This window comes from Melospiza georgiana, chromosome 9, assembly GCF_028018845.1.
Source record: "Melospiza georgiana isolate bMelGeo1 chromosome 9, bMelGeo1.pri, whole genome shotgun sequence".
NCBI classification, from domain to species: domain Eukaryota; kingdom Metazoa; phylum Chordata; class Aves; order Passeriformes; family Passerellidae; genus Melospiza; species Melospiza georgiana.
The window spans coordinates 23,479,074-23,500,328 of record NC_080438.1 but is presented as its reverse complement, the minus strand read 5'-3'; the positions used below and the strand labels follow the sequence as shown (position 1 = coordinate 23,500,328).

The 21,255-nt window shown below is 51.8% G+C and overlaps 2 protein-coding genes across 2 annotated transcripts; one reads left to right on the top strand and one right to left on the bottom strand.

Moving 5' to 3' along the window:
• Positions 1–757: 757 nt before the first annotated feature.
• On the top strand, positions 758–7,810 carry PDZK1IP1 (PDZK1 interacting protein 1). The gene is made up of 4 exons (XM_058030135.1): positions 758–824; positions 4,548–4,656; positions 6,605–6,703; positions 7,243–7,810. Exons 1-4 carry the CDS (start codon positions 758–760, stop codon positions 7,313–7,315), a joined length of 348 nt encoding a protein of 115 aa, XP_057886118.1. The 3' UTR covers positions 7,316–7,810.
• A 6,379-nt stretch (positions 7,811–14,189) lies between these two features.
• Positions 14,190–20,376, bottom strand: LOC131086878 (cytochrome P450 4A4-like). Its single transcript, XM_058030134.1, has 12 exons — positions 20,095–20,376; positions 19,380–19,521; positions 18,635–18,679; positions 18,423–18,550; positions 17,883–18,007; positions 17,637–17,788; positions 17,327–17,433; positions 16,967–17,157; positions 16,544–16,677; positions 16,055–16,119; positions 15,272–15,354; positions 14,190–14,420 (listed from the first exon to the last, which is right to left on the bottom strand). Exons 1-12 carry the CDS (start codon positions 20,293–20,295, stop codon positions 14,252–14,254), a joined length of 1,542 nt encoding a protein of 513 aa, XP_057886117.1. The 5' UTR covers positions 20,296–20,376; the 3' UTR covers positions 14,190–14,251.
• Between the last annotated feature and the right edge of the window lie 879 nt (positions 20,377–21,255).

Genomic DNA, 21,255 nt, shown 5'->3' with positions numbered 1-21,255 from the left:
TGGGAGGTGAGAGGCAGCACCCAGCATGAAGTCTGGTCTATGAATTGGATGTTTTAGAGTCACAAATGTGTTTTGCTGGGTTATTAGTGACACCCGTTGAAAAGAAAAAGCAGGGAGGTGAGTGGGGATCCCACAGGGTGGGAAAGGGTGTCAGAGCTGGGGGATTGCTGAGCTGTTCATGCAGGGGCATTGCCCTGTTCTCCTCCTGTGGGGAGGGGAATGGGGGACACCACGCTCCTCTTCACTGGGGAACAGTTTTACCCACCTGGGTCTCGTTTTTTCCCTCCTGGGCCGATGCACATATTTTGTGCCCGAGTTGCCTCCCACGCCTCACCTATGGGGACTGTCAGGTTCAAGTCACCGCGCCCCGAATTCCCCGGCGGCTGCGGCGGGACAGGGCGAGGAGGCGCCTCCTTCCCGCAGCAGGATTTGAATAACCAGGTGAGAGCATCGGCCTTCCTCCTCGGGGCGTTTGATAATTGACCAGGCGCTCATTCCTGCGGCAGGGCTCCGTGCCCGGCTCTCCGTGCCCTGCTCTCCCTTCCCAGCTCTGCCTGCCCGCCTCTCCGTGCCCGGCTCTCCGTGCCCTGCTCTGTGCCTGGCTCTCCTGCTCTGCTCTCCCTGCCCTGCTCTCCGTGCCCGGCTCTTTGTGCCCGGCTCTCCGTGCCCTGCTCTCCCTGCTCAGCTCTCCCTGCCCTGCTGTCCCTGCCCTGCTCCGTGCCCGTCTCTCCCTGCACAGCCCGGCCCCGCTGCCACCATGCCCACCCGGTGCCTGCTGCTCCTGGGGCTGCTCCTGCAGCTGCCAGCCGCCTTCTGCCAGCAAGGTAAGGGCCCGACATGCCGGGAAACAGAGGCAGGGAAAGGCAGCGAGCTCCCGGCAGGTGGGAGCTGCTGGTGGGGGACAAGGGACAACAGTGCTAGGGGAGGGAGAATTCATCCCAGCCTCTTGGGGAGGGAAAATTCATCCCTGCTCCTGCTCCTGGATGGGTGGGTGTCCGTGGGGTTTTGCTGGAGCTGGGATATAGAGACTCCCTACCTGTTTTGCAGAACTGCCACCTGAGGTTTATCTGAGGTGCTTGCACAGAGATAAACTGCTCTGCTTTACCTCTGGCGGGACTGTGCGCTGAGATGAGCAATGTGTTTTCTTAAGGCTTTTTTTTCTTTCTTTCTTTTTTCTCACTCTTATCCTTGAGCAAGTGTTGTTCTGGGTTGCTCCCTGAGCTCTCTGATCCTCCTGTTAATCTGTAATTTTGATCATTGCTGAGGAGAGGGAGCAAATATTTTCCTCAGCAAATTGACCTCCTCTTCTCTTCCCAAAGACTTAACAGAGAAACTTCCTGTGCTAGGGTATTATTTTTAGGAAAATCACGAAGGGCTTCTCTAGTGCTAGGAATAATGAGGAGTAATTAAAACTCATCTGGTGCTGCCAAAGTCCCGGAAAATTCCCTCCCTTTTTCTCCTCCTGATGCCCCAGCCCTGACCGCTCTTCCTGTGTTTGTTTACCAGCTTGCCGACAATTGAACAGTCTGGAGTGTCCATTGTCAGCAGGGTTGAAAGTTTTGCTTGGAAAGAGTAAAGAAAAAAAAAATCCTTTAATGAGGATTCAGATCCTGGCACAGCTTCCTTAGACAGCAGAAAAGACAGGCCAGCCAAAGCTTTCCAAACACTCAGAGAAGATGCATTAAAAAGCAGGTCTGCGTCTTCAAATTAGCTGTTGAGTGTGGAAATGGAATTGCAACAAGTGCACAGGTTTATTTTGGCATCGGCACTTCCTTTGGTCTGGTTTGTAGCTGCAGATGTGAGGAGACACATCTGCCAGGGCTGCCTATTCCACACTGCTTAGCTTGGCTTCAGAGATCGTGTTTGTGGGGGAAAACCCCGTCATTACCACGGGGAAACACAGAGAGGAGGTGGCAGAGCCCGAGGGACAGGCTGGCCCAGGAGGGGCATCCCGGGTGAGGCATTTTTCAGGGAACACAGCCCTGTTTCCACAGGTGAGACATCCTTCCAGCCATCCCTCCCAGCAGGGCAGCTAGGTGTGCTGCTGGTGGGACTGCGGCCAGGCAGTGCCCCCGAGGGAGGGCTGGGACCCGAACATTTACTCCCTGAATAGATCCTATCAAGCTCTTGCTCCTGCCTGATCCCCATTCCTCCTTTGTTATGCCCGTGCAAGTTTCCCAGCGGGCACTTCAGCCCAGTGCATTTGCCATTCCCCTACCATCCTTATCTCACTCTGCAGCCAGGCCCTACACGATCTCTGGAAGCCAGAAACCCTTGATTTTGGTTTGGTGTTTTCACTCTTGGCTTTGGATGCTCTGGAATCTGGTGGAAGCAGCCACAGGAGTGAGATTTCACTGGCAAAACCATCCAGTACCTCCTGAGCATTGCTCCAAGGAGGTCTGCTACCACTTTTCTTCCCCCCTCCTTTCCTGGAAGATCACGAGATGCAAATTTGGCAGTTTAAGTCATTGCTGACTTCATTCCCTGGCTGCCCTTGAACTCCCTTAACCCCAGCAGGAACCTCACAAAGGGCTGGACCTGACCATCCCTCCACCCCCGCCAGGCTTAGGCTGGAAACCCTGGGTCTGGCAGGAAAAATAAACCACAACTAATAAATAAATGTGGCCAGCAGCCAAGGGCAGAGTGAGGGAGGATGTAGAGTGAGCCAAAATTAAGCCAGCAAGCAATAGATGTGTTTGGGGCTGCACTCACAGGCATGGTGGGCAGCAGGGCAGGAGCATCTTTGTCCACCAGGTAGGACAGGAGGGGACTGACCCCTGCTCTTCCCCACTGTCACCACCCCTGGCAGCCTTCTGATCCAGTGATATTTCAGTGGAAACACGCTGATACAAGAGGGAATTTCTGTCTGAGCTCCTCCTGCTTTAGTTTCTGCCCTGGGACCTTGCAGAAACACAACAAATGTCTCTGTGGGGAGAGGGGAATGAGAGATGCTACTCAGGGCTGTTCTCACAGCCCCTTGCCCAGCAGTGCTACTGCTCTCCAGACTGGCACTGCTGGTGACTCAGCTGGCCGGGCTGATTGCACTCCCAAGAGGAAAAAAAGAGCTGTGTTTTGGGGGTTGAGGTTTGTTGTTGTTTTATTTTTTTTTTTAATTTAAAAGTCTCTTGTAGTAAAGACTCCAGGAGCTGGGGATGCTACCAAAGGACAGTCTCCCTTCCCAAAATCAGAGGGAGGAGAGGAGAGCTGTTAGCAGCAGAGCCAGCGTGAAGCTGGCTGTGGGTTATGAGTTGGCACGTGTGGAGCACGCAGCCTGCTCTTACTACTGCTAGTAAAGGTTGTTTTCTGTTTATAGCAGAGGTTGTCTCCTGTGAGACAGAGGAAGTGCTCAGTGTAGAGTTCCTGAGGGAGACTGAAGCATCCGCTGCTCATCCTGGGGCAGCTGAGCCTTGCAGTGTCCCTGGCTGGCTCTGAGTGTCCCGAGGCTGCTGCTGGGGCTGGCAGGGGTCACCCTGCACCTGCCCCTGCAGAGGGACCAGGGCGTGTGCAGGGCTTGCTGCTTTGATCAGCAGGTGAGGAAAAGCTGGGGCTGAGTAAATGGTAATTAAATCTCAAAGGCTGTGTGGACAAGGTGTCCTTTAGTGCTGATGTGATGGCACTTAAGGATGGGTTTGGCTACTTTCAATGCTCCATTGTCCAAAATCCAGTGGGAGGCAAGGAGCAGCCATCCCAGCAAGGGCTGGGACAAGGTTTCCTCCTCTCACTGCCTGCCCTTGCATCCTGCCCACATCCAGGAATGTGTCTCACAGCCTTCCCACCCGTGGCTGGATTCCTGCTTAGGTCTGGATAGAGAAGAATGAACCCGTCAGTCTGTTCCATCCCTGGGGGAAATGGGGCCATCCCAGCCAGCTCCCAGACCCCCACTCTCCACCCCAATTCTGCCTGGGCCTCCGCCAGCCCCTCCTTTACTTGTGTTGAGGTTATTCCTCTGAATGCCTCAGCCTTCCATTTCTGTCATGAATCATTTGCTGCTCTAGAAATTTGTTAGATGGTGAATTTTACCAAAATTCACAATGACAACTTTTTGCTGTGGGAGTGGCAACCAAACGTTACACTCTCCCTATTATGGAGTCCTTATTTTACCGGTCAGTATTTGGAAAATATCCCAGGAATGGTGTCTGTGGCATCTGGGGACAGAGAATAAGCAGTTTGCTGAAACCCCTCTGCCTTCCTTTGGCAAACATTCTCCTTCTCTCCCTTCCTCCATGTCCCCCAGGCTTTTCTCCCCCAGCACAGGGTCACCAGTCCCCCAGGGTGCATGTTTATGTATTTGTATGTGGATGTCAGTGTATATGAGACCCCAGAGCTGCCAGGCACCACACTCCACATGCAAACACCAGTGAAAACTCTGTTAATTGTACTTTATTTCATTGCTATCACCCAGGTGAGCCTGCCTGAACCCACACCAACATTCTGCTGGGATTTCCAGGATCAAGCTCTCATCTGGAGCTTGCTGAAGCTGCATGGGAGGAGCTGGGCAGATGAGGCTGAGGATGAATGTCTAACCCTGTGCTGTTCTCTCCCTGCAGCCCGGGGCAGCCTCCAGCCGTGGTCACAGGGCGTCATCGCAGTGGTTGTGTTCCTAGTCCTGGTGGCCATCGCTTTCGTGGTCAACAGGTTCTGGTGTAAGGACAAAGTGTAAGTGTGGGAGGTGGCTCTGAGCTGGGCTGAGCTGCACGTGTCCCTTCCAGCAGCCTCTGTGCTGTGCCAGCACTGGGAACACTGTGCTTGCTGTGCTGGAGATGGGCTGGGAGAGCAAAGACTCCCTGTCCTCATCTCCCTGTCCTTGCGTCCCTGTCCTGGTCTCTGATCCCTGTTACTGATTGCCAGGTGGGAGCTTGCACTGTAAAAATGCTGCCATGAGGAAAGAAAGCACTGGGCTGGGAATGGCAAAGCTGTGGCATCGTGGCTGGATCACATGGAAATGTGTTCAGGGACCTGGCCCAGCCTGGTTTTCTGTGGCTTTTGGGTTTGCAGCTCCCATGTGCCTTATATCCATGGGATAACAAGCCTGAGCCAGCCTTTTTTTTTGCAAAGCAGACAGAGCCAAGTTGTGAGAACACACTGAGAGGAGCTGGGGGAAAAGGGAGGTAGTGGCACTGGTAGTACCTCCACCTAGAGCCCATGGCACAGGCAAATGTGGTGTCTTTATTCATCTGAAAAAGGCTCTGTGGTATGGGTTAACTCCTGCCTTGGCCAAGCAGTCACAGGCTGCTGCTCCTGCTCAGTGAGCAAGGCCAGCTGGCTAAGTTGTAGTAACCTGATCTTGAACCTGAGCCCAAAGGCAACAGGGGATGAAGAACAAAAGCACCCACATCTGTTTCCTGGTCCCTCTGCACTGGTGGGTTTGCTTTAGGCTGGAATCTTCTTGCTCCTGTATGTTCCTGCAGCCTCTCCAGGCTGGGGAGGTGGGCAGCTGGTTTACACTCTGAGCATCAGCAGGTTGGCTTTGGCCCCAGAGATGTTTTAAGCAGACCCCTTTGGGATGCATTCTGGGCCAATGCATGATACAACGTGTGTATATATATATATGTATATATATATATATTTATATGGTCTGATTTGCCACTGTGGTCTTTGTTTCCTGAGAGGAACCTTTGTCCTCACACTGAAGGAACCCTCAGCCCATGAAGTGGCAGGCAGGGGTGGTGTTTCCCACTGCTGCCCGTGCCTGGCTGCCTTCTCCCAGCCTGGAGGCAGAGGATGCTGAGGAGGGCTTGAGGAGGGAAGGTGCCTTGTTTTAATTAATCTGGCCTTTCTTCAGAAGAGCAGCAGCAAGGCTCGGCAGCCTGGAGCCCTGCCAGCTCTGTGCTGTCACTGTGACAGCAGCTATCAGCTCGAGCCACTGCCTGTTTGTGCCAGCCTGTTCCTTGGAAAAGCCTCTTGAATTGCCCTTGGGCAAGGGCTGGAGGAGGCAGGGCCTTTATGCCAGCCTGTTCCTTGGAAAAGCCTCTTGAATTGCCCTTGGGTAAGGGCTGGAGGAGGCAGGGCCGTGCAGGTAGGGTGGACCTGCACCCACCCTCTGCTGCTAAATCCCCCAGTGCTGCTCAGGCTACAGCTCACTCCAGTCGGGCTCCAAACACCCCATCCCTGCCCAGTGGATCCTTCTGTAAGCCATCCAGGCTCACTGTTGAGAGAGAGCAGCTCAGCTTTGCTCTCAAGGATGTGCACAAGGACAGCCCTCCTGCTCCAGGCCTGAGGCACCAGCAGAGCCCTGACTGCTCTCTCTGTGTCCATCGAGATCCACAGCGACTGTTTTGTAACAGATTACACAGAAGTAGACTGGAAAAACCAGTCAGCAGGAGGAAACAATCCCACGTATTGACAATGAGTCCTGCTGACTGCCAGCACGGTGCTGGGAGTCACTGCTGCAGAGACAGGGCTGGCACTTGGCACAGCCTCTGCCAGCCTGCAGGGAGGGTGTTCCTCCTTGTCCTTCTGCTGGGAAGGAGGCTGAGCAGGGTGTGTGAGGACAGAATCACATCCAGGTCGTTTATTGTCTCTGTGGCGTCACCAGCAGTAAGGGACTGCTCCCCTGCATGGCTCCTTTGCTGCTCCTGCAAGCTCCTCTCTTCCCTCCCTGCAGGGAAAGTGCTGAGAACGTGGTGAGTGTGGAGGACAAGCCAGATGCTGTCACGTCCAATGGCCATGAGGGGAGATACGTATCAGCTGCAGCTGACTTCAGGTGAAGGACCTGCTCAGACTTCTTCCCCTTGGCTCTCAGGCTCTGCTCTGTTCCCCTGGGGACAGCTCAGACATGCAGAGCTGTGGTCTCACCCACTCAGGGTCCTACACGTCCCATGCACCTGTTTCTGGGGCTTTTAACATTTCCAGGGGCTAAGCCCAAGGCAGTGAGGGAGTATCCCCTTCTCCCTCATCTCTCCCTATCCCTGCAGCTGAGCCCCACAATCCATCCAGCACCTCACAACCTGCTACGCCACATTTTTCTTGTGCTACATCACAGCTTTCCAACAGAGGAAACCACCAAAAGTGACCACCAGTCACCACATGGATGGTGACAGCCAAAACAGCCCTCACTAACAGTTAGAGCAGTTCCCACCCCACACTTGGCTCTGATCCTTTCAGGGTGACCCCTCCTGTGGTCCCCATCTCAGCCCTCACTCAGAGCACAGCTGGCACCAGCAGGGTCAGGACATCAGTGGGGCTTTGAGGATGCTGGTGTTGGGATTGAGCTCAGCATTGCACTTGTCCCTCTTGGTGCAGGTCCAAAGAGAACCAGCATGCCTACGAGAACCCTGTGGAGCCTGAGGAGAAGGTGATCACCACAGCCATGTAGCAGCACCCACCACCCTCCTCTGCCCTCGATCCACTCCCGCTGCTGCGATGGGCATTTCCACAGAGACCCTCTGCACTGGCACCCCTGGGACTGAGGGGCCCTGGCCTCTCCACAGCACCACCACCTCCTGATCTTCTTCTTTTCCATCTGTGGGACATGCTCTTGTCCCCCTTGCGCTGGTGTCCACCTGGGCATCAGTCCCCAGGACAGGTCTGGAGGTGCCACCTCTCCTGCCTGGTGGTCACCCCGCGAGGTTGTCCCAGGTCCCAGGAGGGTGTTGACCTGTTCAAGACACAGAGGGGATCCTGTTGAATGCCTGGGACATCCCCACACTCCCAGCTGTCCTCCAGGGAGCTGCTGAAGGAAAACCTGCTCTTTTCTCCCCAGTTCACCCTCCTTTTTATGACCTACACCATGCATTTTAATGTCAGAACAAACCTCCCCCTCTGTACATATCTTCCCGGTGAGCAATAAAGAGAATTGTTGCCTATGACAGCAAAGAGGGTCGTTCTGCTAATCAGCCAAAGGACTTTCTGGCATCCCACAGCTCTCCCAGCCTTCAGGCAGTTGGGAGAATGAAGGACATCCAGGAATGCTCAGCATTTGGACTGCCCCAGAGCCTCAAAGGGATTTACAGGGCAGTGAGAGCATCATTCCCCTCCATTTGCCAGGTGGGGTTACTGGGCCACAGAAACAATCCAGCACTTCTCAGTGCTGCTCAATGGGTGAAAGGCAGCATTCCCTGAATCCCACTGACCCCAGTGTGCAGCCCTACAGCCAGCTGGGAGCCATTTCCAGGCTGGAGGCTGTCCATTGATCAATGCTGCCAGGAAGTGGCTGAGGGCCACTCTGGCCAGTGCTGGCTGTCCTGGGGCAGCTGGCCATGGTGCAACCTGCTCCTGCCAGGCTGCTCATTAACCAGGGCCTGCCTTTTGCTGTGGTGGGGGCAGTGCCAGGGCCACCATGGCAGCAACAAGTGTTTCTAAGCTGTGGCATTTTGAAGATTGAAATGAGAGGCCTCTGATGCTTTGGCCATTCCTGGAGCATGAGTTACTCCAGTGGCATGAAGGGTCCTCTTCCTGACCAGTGAAGAAGGACTCTGCAACCAAGGGCCACCCAGCTGGAGCAGCACTCGGGTGGGAGGTTTATAAGAGGGCGTTTTTGGCAGCCCCTGGGGGCGAGGTGTTTCTAGGGCTCTGCTGTGCACTCCCCACATGTGAAGGTGCTGATGTCCCGAGCAAGTGGAGACGCAAAAATTCAGGCAGGTGTCTTCCAGTAACAGGTGCCCCATCTCAAAAGGTATTTTCCCTAGAGCCTGAGGTAGGTGAGTATTTTGAAAACGCCCTCAAAGCCTTGGCATTGAGAAATCACAGCTCCTGTTGAGAAAATGGATGGGAGTAGAAGAAAACAGGCAGAAGGGTTAGAGGGGTCAAGCCCTCAGATATGAGGGCAGGACGGCTGCATCCCCACCATCCCGTCAGAGCTGTTGCCATCTTCCACCCTCCCTTGGGTAGCTGGAGGCTGAGCCAGCCCCAGGCTGGGTCCTGGAGCACCCCAGCTCTGTCCTGATGGATGCTGCTCCCTGACTCTCCTCTCACAGGTGCCAAACATCACGTGGGTTTGGAGCAAACCAAGCTCCCCAAGGTTCAGTTGTACTGCTGCTCTCAGCAGGGTTTAAGGGTTAGTCATTGCCTGCTTCTGCCCTGTCAGCACTTGGGCTGGGGGTGTGGCAAGAGGAAGGGAACCCATTAATTTTTTACCTGTCAGTTGCAAAAGAAGTGAACAATGTCATCCTTATAATGAGTAACAACAGGAGTTCATTCCCTGCCCTGTGTACACAGTGAATGTGTGACAGATGCCTGAGCTGCTCACCCTGCAATGCCTGGATGTGGGGTTGGAGTGCAGGTGTGCTCAGAGGGTCTCAGTGTCCCTTTCCCCACTGACCCCTGGCATGGCTGTGAGTCTGAGCAAGGACAAGGCTTCACTGCTGGGCTTGCCCAGGAGCTTCCCTGCTTGGTCTTATCACAGCCAATGCCCCTTTGGAGTTCCCTTCCCTGGGGAAAGCACCCTGTGCAGGGGCCAGTGCTATGTCCTAGCAGGATCTCACTTCTGCACTGCCTCAGTTTCCCCTATCTGTGTGAAGCAGAAGCTGAGGCTGACTGAAGCTGCCTTCCCTCGAGCTGAGCAGTCGCTCGCAGACGCTTCTCGGTGTGATCCTAAAAAGAACAAAAGGGAGCGAGCATAAATGAAATTTATTGTAGGAAAATCTTAATTAGATTTTAAGCCCCAAAGGGAGAAAAGTGAGGTATTATCTGACACAGCTAATGAGTGTTAAGGGTCCATTGTTATATTTCTTGTTTACCTTTCTGTGCTGGCTGATACAGCCCAGATCCTCGTCTGTACTGCCATAATTAGGATATCTCATCTCTTGCTGATAGGGTCGGGATGCTCTTTAAGGCACAATGCTGTCTCATCCCTCCCTGGCAGGATGAGCGTGATTGGGAAGACAACTTCTGGTGTTCCAGTGCTCGTGCCTTCCACACAGCCCCCATGAGCTGGGGAATGTCCTCCAGAGTCTGGGCTCTACCTGAGAGCCCCAGGTGAGGAGCACTTCTCACAGCCTCACAGAGCTCTCTGAAGGGCCCTAAGCCAACTTGCCCGAGGGCCAAATCCTCCCCAACAACTCTCTCCACACAGCACAGGGGGATGTAGGTGTCCATCACAAGCCTCCCCACACCCACCAGTGAGGGGTAAGGACACCACGAGTGCTCTATCCTTCCTCCCATTCCATATTGCCATTATCTCTGAAGCCTCGGGCTTCAGGAAGATGTCCACGGTTGTGTTCTGCTGCTGACAGGAGCAGAAGATATTCAGGGTGGAGGTTTTTGCATCCCCATTTATTTACAAGGTGTATAATGACCTTTCTTTGGGACCTAGGAGGGTGCAACCCATCTCTTGGAACCACAGATAATGAGATATCTTGTTGGAAGCCACCTTTACTCTGATGCTTCCCCAATCTCTCCTGAGGCTCTCTAGCTATGAAGGCTTGAGATGTTTCAGCTGTAACTGGAGCAGTTTGGGCAGGTGGACACCTATGACATAAATTATCCCAAGGTAGTTTAATTACAGATTTGCTGTATTCAGGTAAACTGCTGCTGCAAGCAGCTCTATCCCTGCACCTGAGCAAACCTGGAGGTTATATCCTGGCCTTGGGCACCTTGACACCCGGGAGGTGTGATTTGGATCTCCAGAGGAAAAAAAGGAGCCTGTCCCACCCCCGTGGTCCTTTGGCTGGGGAAGAATCCCAGCCACCCAGGTGGGATCCAGGAGCATGGCGTGGAGGGGTGGCTGTGTGTGGGCAAGGGGGCTGCAAAGTTTTTGGTCTCGATTCAAGCCACTGAAAGCCAGAAGAAAAATGCCATCCATTGTTGGTTTATACACCCGTAGTAGCCAAACAAACATCCCCCGAGCCTGTCCTTATCACTTTATTACACCTGCTGGAGTGAATAGATTAAAGAGAATGGGGGAGGGGGGAGAAAGCCGAAGAATCCAGCAGAAAAACTGGGTTTTGGGATTGTTAATTATTCTCTGGGGTCTCTAATCTTTAACTGGCAAACAGCATCACTAACTGTCTTAAAGCCCCTCCTGGAACATCCTGATAATAAGCCATCTGCATGAAGGCACCCCGTTATCTGCCCTCCTCCAGCCGCCTGTGACATGGCTGGAGTGGGAGATAATGGATGTGTGGTGTGTAATAACGACACGTCATTCATGATTATCGGCCTGATACCCAACCTTTTAGCTCCATTGTTTGTGCTTCAAAAAGAAAAAAAAAAAAAAAAAAAAAAAAAAAAAAGAAAAAAAAAAAAAGAAGAGAAAATGAAAATGAGAAGGGAAAAAAGGAAAAGGGAAATTTTTGGTGCTGTGGATTGTGCCGGGGTCCCCGAGGTGTCTCCGTGCCAAAGGGGCTGGCTCTGCCAGCATCTCCCAGAGGGTTTGTGGTACTCGGGAAGGGCTCGCCCTGGATTGGCGGCTGCTGTAGCCATGGTGACGGAGGAGCGAGCTGAGACAGCGCAGAAATGTCACTGCCTGCCAGGGAGATACTGGGGCAAATGGGCGATTAGATCAGTGTCACTGCCTGCTGCCCCGCTCCTCACACAGCTCCTCGGCTGCTCTCCCAGCCGTTTGGGGCTGCCTTGGCAGAGGAGGTTATCTTGTACAAGCTGCTGTCCAGAAACTGCCACCGTTTGAAGGTGGGGGCATGTTTGTGCTGCTCAATTTGACCTGGCTAAGCTGAAAACTGGAAGAGTTTCCTCCTGCTGCGTTAGGGCTTCACGGTGCATTGGTGCTGTGAGATCTTCCCTCAAAAGCTTTGGCCCTTCAAACTGCAAACCTGGTTTAAGCATGCTTCTTAACAGGAAGAGATTTTAAAGTGTTTGGCTCTGCTTGCCTCAATTACTGTCACAGCTGCCTGGAATAACAATCCATTTTTGCATCAAAAATGTCAGCAGTTTCTCCTCTTTCTCCCAAGCAGATTACCAAGAGCAGTTTCCCTAGAGAAAGTCTCTGCTGGAAATGGTTGGTGTTTGGCCATTCATAACAATCTAGCAATCAGAAGGACACTTGGAAACAATATGGGCAGCTTTGGTCATGGCAGTGAATAGGGTGATGGCTCCAAAACACAGGGCACTGTACAGTTAATGGGGTGGGCAGCAGCTGGGGGTCCTAATCCCAATTCCCAAACCAGGAGATGTTGTAGTGACACCTCTAAGTGTCACCAGGTTTCTTTTGGAGCCCACCACCAGGAGAATGGGATGGGTCTTTGTGTCCAAGAGCACCCAAAGCTTGTTTCTTGGACCACCTGGAGAGCACATGAGCAGAGCTTCAGGGTGGTTTGCCTCTTCCCGGATGGGTGGCTGAAATGTCTGACAAATAGGATTTTTCAGTAACAAAAATGTGTTTTTAAACCACTGCCCTCTGAAGACCTGGCTCTGCTGGAGCTGGGGAGGAGGACAGCAGGAGTCTGACCTTTCAGACCTGAGCCCACCAGGGTTTCCAGGATGGTGGCACTGCCATCTGCACAACCTGCACCCTGCCTCCTTCTGAGGGTGAGAAGGAGAGGGTTGGGAGAAGAGGAACTTGGTCTTCATCTGCCTTGCAAAATAAACACAAGCTGCACCTTACTGGTTAACCTCAGCATCCCTGTCCCTTTTGGTACCCACATAGCTAAAACAAAGGTGTGGATCCAGCCCGAGGAGAGTTTTGTTTCTCCAACTGAGGATGCAGCAGCAGCAGAGATGGGGAGCAGGAGGGCTGCAGGAGTTCAGTAGATGGGGAGATGCTCAGGTTTGTCTGTCCTGATCTAGCCATCAGCAGAGAGCTGCTCAGGCAGACAGACAGGCAGACAGACATGGTTTGGATGTGTTGGTGATGCCAGTGTTTGGGGTGAAAGCTGCGCAGCCTTGTCTGTCTCAGTGTCATGGCACCCATGCAGGCCTTGGTGCCTCAGTGTCCCCTGCTGCCCGCTGAGTGCCCGAGCCCTCACAGTGACAAACTTCCCCTGGGCTCTGGGTAATGCCCAGACCCACGAGGGACTCTGACAGAGTGGCTGCTGAGGGTGGGCACAGGGACAGGACACATCCCCTGCCTTGCTGGGCCTGGCCCTGCTGCCTGCCATGCCCGGGGGTTTTGCCAGGGGCCAGGGAGGATTTTTCTGTGTCTCCCATTGCCACCTACTGATCCATTGCACACCCTGGGCCTGCAGCTCACCCACAGTCCCACACCTGGGCTGGTGCTGGGGAAAGGCTCCCTGTACCCCCACAACAAACCCAATTCCAGTGCTCACCTTGGGCCACCCTGGAACTGAGCAGTAAGTTCTCAGTCTCTGCAGGACAGGGTTTGAGGCAGACTCACATCTCCTCTTGTTTTATTTTGCAGGCCGACTTTGTTCTTACCACCAGCAGTTTTGTGGTATTTCTGTTTTGCTTTGTTTGAGCACGGATCATTTCAGTTGTTTCCTTACTGGAAACGCCTGGAGTCACAGGTGAGGTGATGGATGGTGTGGGATCTGTGGAAACAGGCTCAACAGGGTGCATGGAAACACTGCTTGTGGCTTGGGAAAGCACTGACAGCACTGCACAGCCTTGCCCCTGGCTTGCTGGGCCTCCTCTTGCGCCCTGCTGCACCCCCAAATGCAAAGGAAGCCAAAGTCACACTTGGAGCTCATCCCCACAAGGCTTTATTTTCATGTCAGAGACGAGAACAATGCTGACCACACTGTTTCCAGTGTGCCAAGTGCATCCTCAGGTTAGCTGGTGGCATTTTCTGTGCTGCCTCCTGAGCGCCCTCAGCTCAAGGAAGTTCAGCGCTGGGGCAGAAAAGAACCACAAGCATTCACCTCCATAATGGTGGGCACAGCGCCAGCCCCAGAGCAGGAGTTGTTGGGAGGGAGGTGTGGGCATGCAGGGAGGGCCCTCCTGGCCTGGCACACCCAGGCTGGAGGCAGGGCAGGGGCTGTGCCCAGGCTTTAGGCATCCCTGCAAACCAGGCTGGGTGCTGGTCGCTGCCAAGCCCAGTGGGGAGCTGACAATGGGACAAATCTACAGGCAGGGGACAGCAGTCCTGTCAGGGAGTGTGTGAGGGTGGGTTGGAGATGAGGAGATGAGCAGGACAGGGAGGATGCTCCTGGAAGTGAAAGATGAGCCACAGCAATGCTGTGGAACCCCCTTAGCAGCGCTGCTCTCCTGGCAAGGAGGGGAACTGAACCTGCTGGGTTTGGTGTTTGTGGGCTCAGCGAGCCCCTCTGGATGTTAGTAGGACAGGGGTTAATGTGGGAGAGCTCCACTGTGGGTCTGTTTGGGGATCTCCTCTTAAACATCTGGGTGGAGGGTGTCCCTTGGGAGAGGTCTTGCCTCCCTGCCATGGTACCCTGTGGGATCAGATGACCTTCTTCAAATGCAGGTGTATCCCATTGCTGGACCTGAGGACGATCTGTGGTATCATTATGGGAAGCTTGGATGGGTCTGGGTAGAGCTCGAAGCGCTGCAGGGTCAAGGCCAGGGCCACCTTCAGCTCATTCATGGCAAACTGCTGCCCAATGCAGTTCCTGCAGGGAGGGGACACGTGCTCTGATTGCTGCCTTTGTCCCCAGCCACCCCCGAGCTGGACTCACCCCATGTGAGAACTGGGGCACCTTCAGCTCCTGTGAGGATAACACTAGAGCTTATCTAGTAAGCCCCTGATGCATTTATTTTATTTTATTATTAATTAATTTTATTTCATTTAAAAAATAAATATTTATTTATTTATTTTTATTATCTATTTATTTAATTGCTTTATTTATTTTATTAATTTTTGTTATTAAATATTTATTTTATTTTAAAAGATAAATTCATTTATTTTATTATTAAATAAATTTAATAATTTATTTATTTTTATTATTATTTTTTATTATTAAACATTGAAGAAAGTTATGAGACTGAGAGAACAGGGGTTTGCTTCACTAGGAAGTGCAGCCAGGAGCCAGCTAAAACCCCAAACAATTCCAAAAGGACATTTCTGACTCTGTGAGGTGATCCTCTTGCTACTGTCACCTCAGTATCTTACATCTGTCTATTGATACAGCATGGACCCATGAAGACTTGGCCCCCTTGGCTTTGAGGCACTCTGGGACTCACCCTTAAACAAGGGACTGGTGTTCCCAATGCAGGCAACAGAAAATCTAAACATCTCCACAAAGCTACAGGAAAAAATGTGTGAAATCCTACAGTGACCACAGAGCTGATGGAGCATGGAAATCCTATTAGAGGAGATGCTGTTAGGGAAAGCCTGCTTGAGCTGGCCAAGCCAGCCCTGACTTGTGGAGACTGAGGGGGGATTGGCCTTAGGAGCTCACATCTGAGCTAGGTCTCACATGCAAGGCAGCCTGAGAGGAAGGAGAGGGATGAAGGATCTCACCTGGATCCAGCAGAGAAAGGCAGGAAAGCATGGGAGTGCCTCTGTGCTGACTTCTCTGGAGAAAACCTCAGGGGATCAAAAACCTGTGGGAGCAACAAAGACCATCTGGTCAGTGTTTGGTGTGATCTGAGCAGCACCAGGCTCTTCTCTGGTGCCCAGGTTAGGGCTGGATGTGGCCTCTGCTCCAGCTGGGGAAGCTGCAGATGATCTGCAGTCTATCTCTGCAGTCACCTCTCTGCAAAGCCTCTGAGAGGATCTTCCCCTCAGACATGCCCAGGTCACCCACTACAATGCCCAAGGTGCCTGCAGTTGTTTTCTCATCCATGGCAGCAAGGATCAAGCCAGGATCTCTCCATTCCAGAGATGCCTGATCCTGGTTCTCCAGACAGCCTGGAGACAGGCAGCTATGCAGCCTTCTTCAAACTTTCCAGTTATTTCCTGAAGCCTCTAAAATATCATCTTCAAATCACACACTCTCTTGTGGGGCTTGGGGCTTGTCATACCATTCTAAGTGTGTGCAGGGCAGCTGGAAAGCTGCCAGAGCATCTCTGTGTCCCCATGCACAAAGGGAGACTGTTGAACACCCTTTCCCAGCCTTTTGTGACATTCAAAGCCTTTGGGGTGTTTGGTAACTCGATTGAACTTTGTATTTAGGTGTGGACTGTTGGAATTACAAGGGAAAATGAAACAACATAGTAGAGAGGCACGGGCTGCCTTCTTCAAGGGGAGTGGGTGTCTGGGCTCAGAGATCATCCTCCCTTTCTTGTTATCAAGGTGAAATACCTCAGGGTCCTCCCACACATCCTGGTTCCTGTGAATAGCAAATATGCTCAATCCAACCTGGCAGCCTGTAAAAGAAAAGTGAGGAAAAGCTCATGACAGCTCAGAGTGAAAATGCAGGAGAGGTGTTTTGGGATGCTCTCCCTCCCTGGGCTCTGCAGGTGCTGTTGCAGGAGATCTGGCAGGGATCTCCTGAACATTTCACACATCAAATACAAAGACTTCAGAGCTGGGTCCCCTTTTGTCTATCAGTGTGTCACTTTCACTTGGCCAGGAACAACACTCCACAATCCCCTCTGAGCTCTGGAGCACATCCTTGGACTCTGTCTGGCCACCCTTTCCAGGCTCACTGTGGCAGCAAGCTGTGGTAGCTCCATACAGCTACAGGAGAGAGAGAAGGGAGTCTGGAAGACCCTCCAGCCCCTCCACACAGAGCAAGGAAGGTCCCCTTGTCACAGACAGCAACATGAAGGAGGGACAAACTCAACAGACCTGCTGGCAAGCTGCGTCCATCAGGAAATGTCACGGGTTTGGAGAGCTCTCGGGACACACCAGGAACGGGTGGGAACAGGCGTAAGCTCTCTTTGATGCACATCGTGGTGTAGGTCATCTTCCCAAGATCCTCCCTGAAAGCAAACTTGCTGAGCATGCACTCAATCCCTTTGTCTGTGTCATTGACAAAAGTGTTACTGGTCTGTCCCAGTACAGACCCCTAAGGGAAACCACTTGTCACTGATCTGGACAATTGGCCACCACGCACTGGGTGCCACCTTCCAAACAATTCCTCAACTACTGAACAGTCCACCCATCAAATCCTTCTCCCTCCAATGTAGAGAGAAGAATGTTGGGGGGAACAAGACCTTCAAGGGTAAATTAAAAGAGTTCAAGATGAAGGAGTGAGAAGTCCTAGCTCACCACTCAATGGTGTCTCTGTCCCCCAGGATGCCCTGGATCTCCTCCCTGCAGCGCTGCTGGTGCTCAGGGTGCAGTGACATGCAGTAGAAGAGCCAGGAGATGCCACTGGCTGTTGTGTCATGGCCCTCAAACATGAAGGTGTCCACCTCAGCACGCAGGTCCTCATCAGACAGCCCAACTCCATTCTCATCCTAAGAAAGAGGAGAGCATGTCATTCCCAAGCACGCAGGTCTTTTGCTTTTATACCCAAAGGACTTGTATGATTTGGTGTCTCTTGTGCTCCCCTTCTTGTGCTGATGCCCCCTCAGTGCCACACGGTTCTGTTCTTTGGCATTTGGTGCAATCATCTCAAACATTTACCTTGCTACAAAGCAGAATGTCCAGAAAATCCAGGTGCTTCTTCTTCTGGATCTTTTCAAGCTCCTTCTCATTGGAGAGCAACATCTTTCTTTCTTTTATTACCTGATCTGCACAGAGGAGAGATCAGATCTGTGCATCCTGTCCCTCCAGAGCACCCTCATGTGCTTGGCTGCTCGGCCATCAGCTTGGACTCTGTTTAAGGTGTGACCCTCTGGCCAGTCCATGCTGTAACCCCACTCTGAGCCACTCCAGGGGCAAGAGGCAGAGAGGTTCAGCTGGGAGACAGGGCTGGAGAAAGGGGCAGGAATACCTGTGTGGGTGTGGGCCAGCTTGCAGGCATCCTGAAACGCTCGGCCGTTGTGAGTGAAGTTGTAGAAGGCAATCTTGAAGGGAATATTCCGGATCCTATCACTAAGGAGGTAGCTGAGGTCAAAAACAGCTCTAATGTAATAGTGGGAGTCGCTGTAAGGAGACCGAGGGCAAAGCTGGTGTTAGCAAAATGAGTGGTGAAACAGGAGCGCTCGCTCTCCCAGGGTTTGGAAACTCAGGCACTGACCTCTGAGTCTGACAGTTGGAATTAAAGCTGAAGGCACATTTCATGATGCTGTCTAGTGTCATCAAGCTGACATCCTGAAAGAGCTCCACTGACCTCCTCTCTGTGATCCTCTTGTCCCATTTATCCTGGAGGAAGAGCCAGGGTAAGGAGAGACCGCCACCATCTGTGGTCAGGTCATATTTTCCTGTCCTTCTTCCCAGATCCACACTGCTAATTGCTTTCTTTTCTGGAAGCAGAGGGCCTAGCTCATGACACATTCTGTGAACCTAATCTAACTCTCTGTGCACTTCTTTTCCCAGGTATGAAAGGATGCACATCAGGGTATGAAAGGATATCCTTACAGTGGTTGATTTTATTGGCAAACAAAGAGAAAGAATAAGTGGAAGGTCCAAAGGAAGGGGAGGAGAGCAGTTTTAGAACTCTAAAACTACTCCAAAAATTCAGTGAAAGTACAAACTCTCTAAGCGCTGTCTCTTTCTCTTACTCATTTTTTATTTTCACTGTTTCACTGCTGAAAGTGGCAGGAGTGGGGATTCTTACCAGCATCACTTTGACTGAGTCTGACATCAGGGTCACGTAAGATTTCAGCACATCGTAGTGAAAGGCTGGGGTGATCATCTTCCTGTGCTGGAACCATTTGCTTCCTTCCAAGATCAGCAGCCCCTTCCCTGAAGCACAAAGAGCAAAGGCACAATCAGCTCCTGCAGGCCCTGATCACAGCTCTGACAGCCTCACTTCTGCTTTTGCCTTACCAATCCAGGGAACTAGGAGTTTGTAGACTGCACTAGCCTTGGGATCTGTAGAATGGAACAAATATCAGAAATCTATGATTAACTGATGAATTCAACACAACCAAAGAGAAAATTCAGGATAAAATTGCATTAGATTTTGCCCTCTAAATCATATGATAGAATTAATCTCCTTTAAATACTGTACCACCAGAGGTAGAGTTTAAAAGTAATCGCTACAATTATGACTGCAGTGGACTTGAAAAAACAGGGAAAATTAGAACAAGAAAATGTGTGTGGAAAAGAAACAGCCATGGCAAATTCCAAAACTGAGAACAATGGATGGGGATGGGAGTTACTGGGGAAGGCCTTGTATGTACCACTGATGTGATGCACAGAAGGGAGCAGATGGGAAGACTTAAGAGACTTCTGAGAGACATTGCCATGGCAGTTTACACTTTTTACAGAGTTTACTGGGAAGTACAACTATTGTGGTGGTAGAAGCCATAAGAGACAGTAAGACAGATGACCCTCAAACTGGGAACTGACAGGAAACTGGAAGGAGCAGGCACCTGGTCTCTGTTTTGCAGAGGAATACACACTGCTCCATGAAACCTGGGGCAGCCTGGGAGTGTGTGAAGAGGAGCAAAAGAAGAATTGCAATAGCTCTGAAGGAAGCTGGCAGAGGGGATAACTCCAGGCAAGTTTCCCAATATTTTCTTGGTAAGAAAGTGTCAAAGACTTCTCAGAACTGGAGGCAGAGACTCACCTGCTCGGCCAAGTATGGTTTTGGCATATTCAGGATGGTGAATGATTATAGACGGCAGGATTGGTCCAAACCATCTGGGAAAGGCATGGGGATATTCTTCTCCCCATGACACTACTTGGTGTAAAAAATTTTCAGATTTTAACTGCAATGAGAGTTAATCAGGGATTAATAAGGGCAGAAAAAGAGGGGTATGCCAGGGAGAGAAGAATTGTCTATTGGGAAATGAAGGAAGAGTGGGTGGACTTGCCACACAGGGGCTTTTATGCTGCAGGTGGAGGAGGGGATGAAAAAGCAAAGCATCTGCACTATCGCCTGGTGAAAATGGCTGCATTAAAGCACCCTGCCTTTGTGGCCATGTCTTCCTCAGCAGCTATAGGGTAAGACACTCCTTTTGGTAGAAGGTTTAATGTAGCAAAGAGACAATAATTATGATTGCTCATATTTAAATAACTTTATGGAAGTCCCATGACTCTTTGTTTAACAATATGATTGAAAAAACATGATTTTTTTTTTTTTGCTAAATGATGCACACCACATATCCAGCACCTTTTCCTCCTGCCCTGCAGAAGCCTTGGCATTCCCTGCAGAGAAGTTCTCTCCTGTAGGAAGAGACAGGAGCAGGGCACATGCACACCCCATCCAGCCCTTCTCCATCCTGACTGACACCTTGCACAGCTGGAACAAACCCACCCTGGCTGGGCCCAGCCATCCTTACCAGGTGATTGTGACCATAGAGCCAGTGTTTTGGGGGGCCAGGGAATGCCTCCAGAGCTTTGATGAGCTTCTTCCTCTCCCAGTAGAACTGGAGCACCTTCAGCAGCACAAAGGTTACACCAAGCAGCACAGACAGCTGCAGGATGGCAGCAGAGGGTCTGGTTATGTTGTCCAGCAGAGATGCCATGCTGTTCCCGGACATTGCCTTCTCTTGCCTGTTTCTCACCTGCTCCTCTCACACCCGAGCCAGGTGCAGGTAAAAATCCTCTCTGTCCTTCTCTGCAGGAGCTGAGCGTGGTGAGGCGGAGCTGGCAGCAATTTATAGCTGCTGGAACATCAGGGCAAACATTGCGTCAGCACGGCCGGCAGCCTGTGCACCCAGTCCCCCTTTGACCTGCTCCCTGCAGCCTGCCCTGCAGCCTGGAGAACAGCCAGCCCCTGAACATTCCCTGCTTTTGCTGAAGCCCCAGCAGTGCTGTCACACCCACCCAAGTGGGAACCCAGTGCATCCCTCTGGCTGTCCAGGATGGCCAGGAACCCTGCCAGGGGGCTCAGAGATCCTGGCACAGAGCCCAGAACACCTGTGGGTTTGATTATGACCCGTGGAGCAAATTACCAACCTTAGATGAAGATCAGCAAGCCAACAGTTTAGGTAGAGTAACAGTGAAGCTATCATGGGGTGGAAAAGTAGATTTTGGGGTTTCTAGAATGGAGATCCAGGGGGCAAGATGGAGGGATCTGGGCATGTCCAGCCTTTCTGCTTCTTCTTGACCTCCATTTTCTGCTGTGATGCTGGCAATTACAGATTGGTTTAGAGTAGAAGCTCACTGTCTAGTATAGGTGATAGGTATTGGAAAGTAATTGTAAAAATTGTATACAGAGTTTTTAGTATAAAGAGGTAACACTACCCTGGGGCAGGCAGAGCGCCTGGAACTGTCCTGCTGGACAGACCTCCGCAGGGCAGGAGAAAAAGTTTTATAGATAAGATACAATGAACAACCTTGAGACCGAGAACTGAAGAGCCCTGACTCCTTCTTCGAGTGCTGGGCTGGGAAAAGAGACTTTTAACAATCTCAGGGTCATGGTGAGCAGCAAAACATCCTGAGAGACCCACAGCCCTCCATGCCCAGGTGGATGAAGCCAGAGGAGGGAGGAGGTGAGA

Bases quoted from the DNA above. Each gene is read 5' to 3' on its own strand.
- PDZK1IP1 (XM_058030135.1), top strand. From the start codon at position 758: ATGCCCACCCGGTGCCTGCTGCTCCTGGGGCTGCTCCTGCAGCTGCCA. The intron at 825-4,547 runs GTAAGGGCCCGA...CTCTCCCTGCAG, and splicing joins AGCCGCCTTCTGCCAGCAAG to CCCGGGGCAGCCTCCAGCCG. The intron at 4,657-6,604 runs GTAAGTGTGGGA...CCCTCCCTGCAG, and splicing joins TTCTGGTGTAAGGACAAAGT to GGAAAGTGCTGAGAACGTGG.
- LOC131086878 (XM_058030134.1), bottom strand. From the start codon at position 20,295: ATGTCCGGGAACAGCATGGCATCTCTGCTGGACAACATAACCAGACCC. The intron at 18,551-18,634 runs GTAAGGCAAAAG...TTTGTGCTTCAG, and splicing joins ACTCCTAGTTCCCTGGATTG to GGAAGGGGCTGCTGATCTTG. The intron at 17,434-17,636 runs GTATTCCTGCCC...TCCTCTGTGCAG, and splicing joins GCTGGCCCACACCCACACAG to ATCAGGTAATAAAAGAAAGA.